Source organism: Phalacrocorax carbo, chromosome 1, assembly GCF_963921805.1.
Source record: "Phalacrocorax carbo chromosome 1, bPhaCar2.1, whole genome shotgun sequence".
In the NCBI taxonomy this organism is placed as follows: Eukaryota; Metazoa; Chordata; class Aves; order Suliformes; family Phalacrocoracidae; genus Phalacrocorax; species Phalacrocorax carbo.
This window is the reverse complement of record NC_087513.1, coordinates 191,346,960-191,358,656: the sequence shown is the minus strand read 5'-3', so window position 1 is coordinate 191,358,656 and position 11,697 is coordinate 191,346,960. Positions and strand designations below refer to the sequence as shown.

At 38.6% G+C, this 11,697-nt stretch overlaps 1 protein-coding gene across 1 annotated transcript in view; it reads right to left on the bottom strand.

The window, feature by feature from the left end:
• Positions 1-1,401: 1,401 nt before the first annotated feature.
• Positions 1,402-11,697, bottom strand: part of CCDC169 (coiled-coil domain containing 169) — a 33,402-nt gene continuing 23,106 nt past the window's right edge. Inside the window, exons 7-8 of the mRNA XM_064441010.1 lie at positions 8,377-8,453; positions 1,402-5,104 (exon numbers count right to left, since the gene is read on the bottom strand). Coding sequence (XP_064297080.1) covers positions 5,002-5,104; positions 8,377-8,453 — 180 coding nt within the window. The 3' untranslated portion in view covers positions 1,402-5,001. The remainder of the gene's footprint in view (positions 5,105-8,376; positions 8,454-11,697) is intronic.

Here is an 11,697-nt window from a genome sequence, read left to right as displayed (position 1 = left end):
TCAGTACTGTGTTCTCAGCCTTGTTTTGTCCCTGGTTATAATGGGCAAAGAAACTTCAGCTGGAGGTAGTCCCCCCTCAAATAATCTGCCTTTCCAGAAGGAGAACTGGAGATGCTCAAAATGGTCCTGTGTGAAGGGGAGCAGACTACTGTCCTTCTCGGTCCTCAGCTCTATACCATGGGTGGACAGAGCGCAACTCCTGTCACGGTGTTACTACCATCAGGCACACACCTCTCTTCCCACTGCTATCAGGTGATGTGCCAACATCTCTGGTCATGGAAAGGATGTCTGAGAGCGTGGTAAGGGCAGTCGCAAGCACCATGGGAATCTTCTATAAAATAATGGCAAACGCACAGCTAAGCCACCTAGCCATTACCTCTTCTGCCAGCCAGAGGGCACAGAACACACCTTGATTCTCCTTCAGAGAAAACTTGCGGAGTCTTGACAGTCTTTTTAAGACGATGCCGCCAGCTACACAGAGCATGCCACATGGGGGCCAGGACTGGTGGAAGCCACCTGTGTGACAGGCAGCACCCAGAACGGGTTCAGAAGTTAAACCCATTCCAATAGCTCAGCTGTTGCTGGTTGTTGCTGAAAGATGGCGCGGCCTGTGGGAGCCCTCTCCATGGAGCTGTGCATCAGTTTGCACAGAGAACCATAGGGAAAGCCTGGTCCTACCTGCACGCTGCTCCTCTAGATGTGAGGGGCTCATTCGGGCGCTACATGGTTCTTAGTCAGTAGTTTATGGGACAGATTAGTGAAGTTCGGGAGAACTGGATTCCAAGCCATACCCTACAAGGAACTACATACAATGTTTGTATCTTTGGAAGAGGGGGTTAAACTGATCTGCCAAGTTAAATGACATACTGCCACCTTTGAAAAGCCTCATTATCCAGTCTAGAAATGTCTGCCATTACTGTGACACTTGTATGTAAAGACATAAAACGTTGCAATTATCTGTGATTTTCATCCATGCACTTTACTTCTGCTTCCAACCAGACTTAGTTCAAATTACTGTTGGTGTTTGACAGCAATCTGGCAGCAACAGCAGAAGCTTAATAACAGAGAGGTTCATTCATTTCTTTATTTATTTGCTTGTTACTGTGTCTGAAACACATTTCTAAAGCCACCTGTGCAGCATCTTCCACTACTAGAAATGTATTAAGACTAAATTACGCATCACATCTTTACCAGTGGAGATGGAATATCATAGGGATCAGGGAAGCTGTGAACTGTGCCACCTAGTCCGTTATTTGTATGGAGAACCCATTAAACAAAGCATTTAAGCAATGAAATATCTTGCTTATTGCTAATAATATCCTGAATATGAGGAAGCTCATCATCCAAGTTCTTTGGAGTCTGTGGTTATGCTGCATAATTACACAATAATTAACCACACAGTCAATGCCTATCCAGTAAACATTTTAATTTTATTCTGTCATAGAGGAATACAGTGGTGCTATACTGATTTATTAAAAAGAAAAATAATTACTCAGTACCCTCTTAAATAATGAGACTTTAAAAAAAAAGGTATTTGTGGAAATAAGAAACGTTTGCTTACCAGCATTTGAGTTTTTAAATTCATATTTTCAAGCAACAATACGAGTAAATACTTCAAATGCCATAGTTACCTCAAAATCGTGACTCATCTGAAATCAGCGGAGTTACATGAGTAACCACGTAAGGGAAGCATACTCTCAAGTCCCAAGAGTTAAGATATCAAATTTCTTGGTCCCTCAGTTAAAGGTACCTACACACTACAACCAGTACATCTGGAATCCCAATTACATTTTGTGCTGCAGGAAGAAGTCTGGCTGGATTCAAACCTTCAGCTCTCATCCTATCTTGCTCTGACATTTAGCTCCTCTCATTCACTGACTGCTACTATCAGCAATTCAATTTCCTATTTTTGTCTTCGGGTTTGTCCACTGTTTAGAATATGATGTGCAGAGACTTTAGAGGAGACAGAATTTACCTTGTAATGGTTAGCAACATCCCTGTCACGAGATCAGGGAAAAAACAGACACCACTACACTCCCATCTCTAAATAAACCTAGTTCTGTGATTCCGTTTTCTTTGCCTAAAATGAGAATGATGGTACCTACTGTGCTTTGGAGGATTAATTACTCCTAAATATGCTAAAATATTCATATAGAAGATATTGGATAGAGTCATGTAACTGTTCATTGCTGCAAATGTAAACAAAACTCTTTTCACAGCACAGCATAATAGTAGTGAGAAAGGTCTGTGCAAGATAAATACAGGAATTTCAAAACACTCATCCATCCAAAACCACCAAACCAAACAAAAAATTCCAACATGGTTTGGGAAAGTTTGCAGTGTAAAAGTTTTACTTAGGTCCAAAGAAATAACACAACATTTTTGAAACCAAAACCCATCTTTTTGCTGTTGCAAAGAAACTTGAGCCAGCAAACTTAACCATCAGGGTGCCCTTATTTTCAGAAAGGCGGGAGGAAAATGAAATGCCGAGTAATATAAAGAGTAAGGGTACAGAACTACGACCATTTTGCACAGCAAACATTACAGCTGGACACACAATTAGAATGGTCAAACACATGTTTTAGGGCTTAACCGTCATACTACTGAGTTTCAAATCCTGAGCTTGTTCCTGGCTAGACAAGGATGTAGCTAAGCACATAGCCTGCTCCTCTCCTCAGGCCACTACTACCAAACTGTATCAATAAATGCATCTTTTTAGGCTTCAAAAACAAAAAGCCTCTTTTTAAGTCCTTTGTGAGGACTACCCATGAGGGAAGCATCCAATAAATGCTGTGAATAAATGCCTTTCTGCCACATTTGTGCAATGTCTCCAGTTATTTCGAGGTGCTACAGAGGCCGGACTTGAGTGCATTGACTGCCATTTGATTCAGAGATTGCAGTAGTAAATGTCTGCTGCATGAATCCAAGAACTGGATATTCTTCGCTACTGCAGATGTCCCTTGTCTTTTATGCCAATAGGACCATTATGGTGATTCTTTTTCCCCCTCTCCTTCTCCACAATGACAAATGCCAGCACAATCAAAATTTGGAAACTTTCCATGTGAAAAACAGGAACAGAAGAGTGCTAACCTTATCAGCTGCGCTATGCTTTCAGCTGTGGACTGCGGGGGAAAAAAACGGCCAGGCAGACCAGTCTGCTTAGGAAAGAATGATACCCGGTGTATCATGGTAACATCAAAAATATCTGTAATAAATCTTGTACTATGCAAGAGAAAAAAATGGGGTTTCCATACTGAATATGCTGAACAATACTGCAGGTCTTCTTTCTCTGCATTTTAGAATGACATCATTGATCTTTTTGTATGAGTTTAATTACAGTCTCACTTTAATGCTGCCAGTAACAAGGAACTATTAGTACTGCTCTTAAAGAGGCAAAAAGCTTTATTAGATACTGCAAAGAGCTAGGGATGCACTTAAAAATAATCACGGGCAGTCAATCAATCACATTTGCTCTGCAAAGAGCTTTTAAGATGTAACCCATAGGCTTGAATCTTCATTACCAAAACATTTTTCCTGTTGCCACTTAAAAAAATTCTGCTGAAGTTTAATGACTAAAATGTAGGTAATGAAACTGCAACAATAACTGCATGCTTAAGAATGAAAATACAAAGTAGTCCTATTTTCATTGAAGAGGTGACTTTAAAGACTGGCACTGTTTTGGACCCTAAAACTACATGGACCAGTGCCACTGAAGAATATATAGAGATTTTTATGGAACCCAGACTGTGAATACAAAGGTTCATCTGAGAGTTCAAATTTCAAATAACAACATACCAATATCAGGAAACATAACGTGCATATAGTGCTTAAAAGAAACAACACTTCCACATGACAGGCTCTGAAGAACCGTTAATAAAAACTGCTCAATTTTTCTTTAATTTCTTCCCATTACTAAAGTAGCTGGAAATGGTGCTGTGCTTCTAAACAATGCAAAGAGAAAGTGGTGGTCAACACAGCACCTGTGGGAAGCCAGCATTTAAAATTTGAGGTGTATTGTCTTCTCTGTTAGAGTAAGAAAGCTCATGGAATATAAACCAACTTTATAATAGAATCACAGAATCATAGAATGGTTTGGGTTGGAAGGGGCCTTTAGAGGTCATCTAGTCCAACCCCCCTGCAGTGAGCAGGGACATCTTCAGCTAGATCAGATTGCTCACAGCCCCGTCTAACCTGACTTTGAATGCTTCCAGGGATAGGACATCTACCACCTCTCTGGGCAACCTGTGCCAGTGTTTCATCACCCTCACTGAAAAAAATTTTTTCCTTATATCCAGTCTAAATCTACTCTCGTTTAGTTTAAAACCATTACCTCTTGTCTAGTCACAGCAGGCCTTGCTAAAGAGATTGCCCCCATCCTTCCTATAGTCCCCCTTTAAGTAGTGGAAGGACTGCAAAGGGACTCTACAGTATGGTATCGTGTAAGAAATCAGACTGGCTAGTAAACTATCCTGCTGGTCTTTTTAAAAGCCAAATGAAAGGCATGTTCAGCTGTACCAACATCAGACTGCTTGGGAGTCTCTCTTTGGTGCCTATACTGAATGGGGATGTCCTCGGATGGAATTTTATCTGAGATTTACTGTCTTGGGTGGTGAGATAATACTTCAGGTTACATCAGTCTGCCTTTTATCTTCTTCTTGGTTGAGAAGTGAAAAATGTTAGAGGCTTGTTTGTTTTCAATGGCTGCTGTGCAGTCAAAGAGTTCAAGGATGAAATGTTTTACATGGCTTCCAGCTCCCTGACACCCAGAATCACTGATGAGAACCAGAATGGAAAGGGTGAGAGATCACCAGAACAAAGATGGCAACTAGAAGAACAATTCCATTAGGCAGAGGGACACTTACATTTAACGCTGCCAAGAATAAGACCAGTCTGGGTTTGGTATTATAATATGGCACAAATACATTCATTTTCAGTTTAGAAACTTTCAGTTAAATTAATTTTTTTTAAAAGTGATTGAAACTTCTTGGCATTAATATTAAATCAGTGCTTTAGTTTTGGAAGCTGCTTCATTCCTACAGCCTTTTTAATCGATCCTTTTTTGGGATTAACCATTTTCGGGTTTCCTGGAACACTGCATCTCCCTCTGAAATAAAACAGGTGAAGTTAGTCATCAAGTGTCACTATCCCTGTAAGCTTTAACTGCTAGAAATTTGCATGCTTTTTATATTTGCATAACTGATTACTATTATCAATTAATGAACCAGAGAGAGGAAAAACCAAGTCTATTTCTGGGTTCGCAGGCTAGCAGAGCACCTAATTATTCTGCATACAAACTCAATCCTCATCTCATGATTCCTGACTACTTCCTGTTACCTAAATGATGGCATTTGAAGAACATGAACAGAATACTAATCATTTGCACAAAGAGAGTGATAACTGGCTAAGGAGACAATTTCATCAGTTACATAATCCCCATTAGGAAATGGAAATACACTTCATGTGCATGTATTTACAGCTCTCTGCAGGTATTCCACTCTGGAGACCCATGCTCTTGAGCCCATGATCTTACATCGGAAATGCTGCCAGCAGACTTCGGAAGCGGTACTCGTCCTGGACACATGCACCACCTACATGAACCCTACCAGAGCTGTTTTCATCTCGATCTTCTAAGAGAAAGCAGTGGGAATGTAAACTAATCTCCAGGGAAATGGTGATTCCACAAACTGGAAGGGTCGTTCTCATGATCTAGCAGCATGCATCTCTACTCTTATGCAAAGTACACTTGTTGCTCTCCCTGTTCCTTACTACAGTGGACAGACAGCACTTTACATACTCCAATGACAATATAGAGGGTTTCAATGTCTTTCTCAAGTAATAGGCATTCTGAAGGAAAATACATCACATCACAAATTATATTCATGATGGTACCACATTCTGTTATGTGGTAGAAGCTGTGATGACACGATCTGTGCAAGTTTCAAATTTCTAGGCAAACAACCAACAAAGCTGTCCCTGGGACTCGTTATTCTTCTTCAGATTAACATATCCTTTGTTCCAGCTCTTAGAAGCAGTCATGGTCTTGAAGGGACAGCTGCTCCTATAGAGATATGGAGCTGCTTCCACTGAGAGCTGGAAGATCAGAACCCAGGGCCCCAGACTGCTCAATAAACAATTGATTATTCAATTTCAAATCAGTTAATTACTCAAAATCAATTGATTAATCTGTAGATCACTCTAGAGCTGGACCAAGCAGACAGCGTATGTCTGTGTGGAATTCTGCAGGCAGTAAAACCTCTTTCCCTGCAAAACCAGCTGGATTTATGGACTTAGAAGCCAGGTAGTTGCAGCCAGCGCAGTGTTGAAACAGAGCTAATAAGCCCTGCTGTATGCCTCAGTCTAACAGTAACGGCTCAGAATGACACTAAGTTTGCTGCTCAGATTGCATCAGAGACATGAGTCATCAAGTCATCCATGTTTTTTCCCAATTGTCAGCTAGCCTATCTTCTTGTCCTGTGAAATACCATATAAAGGACCTCTACTGAACTTGGCTTCTGTGTTTGGATGGCCAGGAAACTGAATGCATCAACAATTAGTGTTCACAATTACTACTCAAAAATGTTTCACTGTTTCTTTAATATATGGGTTGGGTTTTCCATGCCTGTACCTACAGTTAAAACAAACATGAAACATAGTTTCTTAGTATGGTTTGAAATCCAATGAAGGCAGGCATTTTCTGAAGGGCCAACAGAAGTGAGATAAGAACTGTGAACAGAAAATTTTCAAATTATTCTCAAGAACACATTTATTTTCAGTCATGCAGGTCTTTTCTCATTTGAATGAAATTATTTCTCATTAATGTCAGCTTGAATCCTTCAGGCTGTAAATCAAAACATAATTAAAAAGGAATAATACAACAATGGCTGTGTTAACCTTGTGATGCTCAAGGGGTGCTTACTTACGTGCTATTATTTCCTTAAAATACCAAGTACGCCAAATCCCCATTCTTATCTTCATGTTCCTAACGAAGACCAAAGTTTTACCTGAATATTCTAAGTCACTGGTTACAAAAGCCAATGCTTTGCAAACTAGGTCCTTTGCTACTAAGGACAATTGAAAAGACGAACAATTCCCTTCATGTGTGTAAAGTACTTAGAAAAGTTAAAAAAAAAAAAAATTGTTACAATATGCATCTTCTGAGACCAGCAATTACAGGACACTATTTTCTTTTACACTTTACTTTCTTTTGTTTGGTATTAAGAAAATTACAGAAACACACTGTACTATAATTTCAGGGTGAGTAATGGTCTACTAAAGTAAATTATAAAAAAAACCCCAACATAATCACAGATCAGTGCTAATCCCCAGCAAATCTCAATATCTGGCTGATGATATTTAATCTCCCAGCAGAGACAGTGTATTCTCCTAGTTCTAGCTTCCTGACCTTCTCCACATGAGCTACATTAAACATCGCTGGGGCCAGAAGCAACACATAGGCTATATATGGGGTACCTCAGACCCATACAGTGCTTCTTCTGTATTGAGAGACTTCAGTTATGGGCTTGAATTCATATTCTACTACAGTAATTCATATTCTACTAATATCCTCTTCCGGACCATGAAGATCCACTGTTCCCTGTTCCAATTTATGAAATCCTGTGATTCTATGCTTACACAGAATGAAAAGATAAAGCTGGTAAGCAAATATGGCTACAAAATTTCATGCTTATAATTTCATCATTACATTTTCAGGTGTTCCCAATATGTATTTTGTATGCTCATTTTAATAATATAGGTAAGGTGGTTCATGGAAGAGTATTTACTCAGAGATACTAAATACACAGAAACCATGCTAGCTCAGGAAGTCTCCAAAAATAAAATATCTGCGACAGTTCCAAAAGTAAATATGATATCTGCCCGCTTACACACTTGTGTAGGCATCTGCTTATGGCCACTGGAGGCAGGATACTACGTCCGACACACTTGTGATGTAATTCCCTATATTCTTCATACTTCATATTCTTAACATTTTCGATTCAGTTAAAAAATAAATCTCCAATTTCAAGCTCTCTCACAAGCACTGCAATCAGAAATTCATTTTATTTCTCTATAGCTCAGAGCAGGTGTAAAAATGAAAAAAATGATCCATCTTAAACATAGGTTGAAAGGGAAGAACATCAGAGGCATTGTAATATTTCATAAAGGCCACTTAAATATTTTCAATATTGCAATGTATTTAGTGTTAAATAAAACTGATTGAAAAGCGGTATCAAAAACGATGTTAAGATTAATGCTTTGCCAGTAGGATTAGGCTTAGTGATATTTACAATTAACAAAGAGTTGCAATATTCAAAATATAGTACATACTTTGCAAAAAATAATAAACTGGAAAGCAGAGGGAATATAAAGGAAATTTACCTCAGTATCTGGTTTTCTCCCTTGCCTGTCAGAGGATCTGGGTTTTGCCGTTGAACAATTTTAAGTGTAGCTGAGGTCTGCAACAGCCAAATTTTTACAAAGCAAGTTAAATTCTAACCACAATCACAGTTCAAGAGTAAAATTTTTCAAACTAATTTTAACCCATTATGGTCTTATTGCCATAAAGTACTTTAAGCACATTTTATACTGATGTCTCGTTGATTTGGGGAATTGAACACTTGCCAAAATCCCTTGCTGTGCAAAAATACTATTATTTACTACACTAGACCATCAAAGAATATATAATTTCAATCAGTATATTTTTGGTCATGCTGCTTATAACTCCACATTTGCAATGAAGAAGCATTATATTTCTAACATACTTCGCCGAATGGGAAACAAAACAAATTATAGTGACTTAGTTGTACTTTTGAATGATTAAACCATTAATTAAGAACAGGAACTACTCTAAAAAATTAACACAGCATGAAAATCTTTGCATACCCTGGAAGACTGCATTACTGGACATACTGAAAAAAGGCCAGTTGTTACCCCTGGTATTGCATTTAACAGAATCTGAGCAGGATTAAATCAGTTGGTTTTCCTGTTCCTTACCTCACAGGGTTCCCTCTTCATCCAGCACTTGCTGGCTCATCTAGCTGCTTTTACTAAAACTACCTCTCTGTGGGACAGCTATACCATGGACAGAAAAACGGAAAACGCAGAAGGTTTAGGGCTTGTCTGGCTGCTGTGCACACTCGGATGTCTAGTGTAAGTGAATGGAATTTTCTCAGCTCCTTTAAACAGATCCATCAGGAACACATAACATATGATAATCATGATATACAATGTATGGGCTACACTAGGCCACTGAAGACTTTTTGAAAGCCTAGAGCTAGATTTTCGGGCTATCTAAGCAAGGCTGCAGGTCTTGATTATTACATTGCATTACATTACGTTACATATTACATTAAAACATTACATTTTATAGCATGTGTGAAAACATCTTGCACTTGTGAGAAAAAATTCTGGCACTGAAAAGAATCATGTCTCACTGATTATAAGACAATGGTTTCTACTGTGCTTCCGTGTATATAACGCACCAGGCAAGTACTCCTGACCCAGTCATAGCCAAGTCAGCTGTAACTAAAGCAGAGTGTTTTCGGAGTGCAAGCGTAAAAATGCAATAGGATCTGCGCAGATTTACTTCCTTGAAGGCAAGAAGGTTTTTGCACTTAAAGAACTCTAGTACTAAAGATGATGGCTAGTATAATTTATCATCTTTCTGAGCATATGTGATTCTGTGACACATAAGGCAAGACCTATGCTACAATTGCCTTCACTGTTTTTTAATTTATATGAATATAGAATTCCAGTGTATACGATTACTATCCATAGCACTAGTTTTGCTGGTACAGTTTACTCCAGGCCTATCCCAAATAAAATGGGCCATTGTTGCACAAGCAGCTTTCCAGCTGTACCTATCTATAATTGTAGGCTGTTTCTGCAAAGAAATCCCAAACACAGGTCAGACTCTACTATGCTAGTAAAAGTTTGTGGTAAAAATCTGACCTGAAAGAATGGCCCTTTTAAAGATCTGCTGTCATTCTTCTTTGCCTGCATCTCAAACCAATTTCTGAATAAGGCCAGAAAGTGCTTGGAGATTTGTGGAGTCCAAATCCCAAACCAACATATTTTCAGATTGAAAAAAAAAGAACAAAAAAGCAAACAAGAATACACCATAAACCATCAGTGCCTCCAGCATGAGCTCTCCACTTTGTGAAATCCTTAATTTATTTTAAAACTATCATTTATAATTTACTATTTATGGATCCAGACAAGACAAACAACAAAAGCACTCATAAGATACATATGTTTTGTAAAAAAGCAGAAAAGTACTCAGTAATAAAAATGGTAAATAAAAGAAATGGGTGCTCAGAAGCATCTCTCTTCTGCTTTTGCTGTAGGCTTCAGGAGGGATCCAAAATTAAGTAGAAAAAAAACCCAAAATATTTGGGATTTTTTAACACCTACCAGTAAAAACTTCCATTCTATTATTATTTTTCCTTACCATGAGCTATAGAAAAGCACAAACATAGTGAGGAAAAACAGGCCTAAACCCCCATTATCCATTCTCTGTAGCTATAAGACTGTCACTGGAATATGTTATTGTCACAGGATAACAATATCCTGTAGTATATTTACTTTGGAATATATGGAAAAAGTTAGTCTATGGGTAAATCCTTCTAACTCAACTGCTGCCAACATTACTGTGCAGACTCTAGAAACTGAAATTTTGATACATGTGAAAGAGTCTGGACTGAATGTAAGTTTACTTCTGCCTCTAGTGTTAAAATGAATGGCTAAAAGGGATGGCATACATATGTAGATTTTAAAAGAATGTAAAAGCAACAATCAAATTAAAGTCATAGCAGAACAGGACCTGAAGGGACCAGATGAGACACTGATTGCTTTGCAATCAACAATCAACCATGATTAGGTTGACTGCTGTGTTCAGATTAGCAACGTAAAAGGTAGATGTCTAATCTAAACTACTGACCTAGGCTCTGCCTATAGCTCAGGAAGAGACACAGATAAGTCTCTGGGAAATTAATTTCATCTTGATCTAAAACAGGTGTGATGGTTTGAACATTTAACATGCTTCTCCCTCCACAGATTACAGAGGATCCCTCTACAACTACTTTAGACTGGCTGTTTAGCACTCTGAGAACTAAAGATAGGGAGATTAATCTGAAGATGATTATTGTGCTCTCATATGATTCTGAAATCATGAGGGCAAATAACTGATTACTGAAAATATAATGCACTAACTACCTTGAGTGTAGGTGGCAAAATCCTAGTCCCTAATGCCCCATTTAAGCAACATGCCAGTGCATATACCTCACTTGAATTATGTTTTATGCACATTTAAGTGCTTTCTAGGCAGCTGAACATGGGCACTCCTCTTGCTAGCAAGTTCAGTAATAAAATCATCTTTTATTTCCTACCTTCTTCCTCCAGAGTTCCCAGTTTCACTGTTAATGCAAAGATATCAACAATTATCATGGGCATTGCCTGGGCTCTTTCTTGGTTTCATGCTGGAAAGTTAGTTTAAGCAATTCTTTCAGACTTCCCAAAGCAGCAATGAACCACATAAGAGAATCAGTTGCCCACTGTGCAAACACATGGCAACACTGCTAATTACAGGCTTTCACCCCAGTTAGCTATAACAGCGACTCAGTGAGAGTCATTCCTGAGTATCACACTAAGCCATTACTTTTACATTATTCAGGAATTAAGAGCTCTTTAGGAATAAGAAGT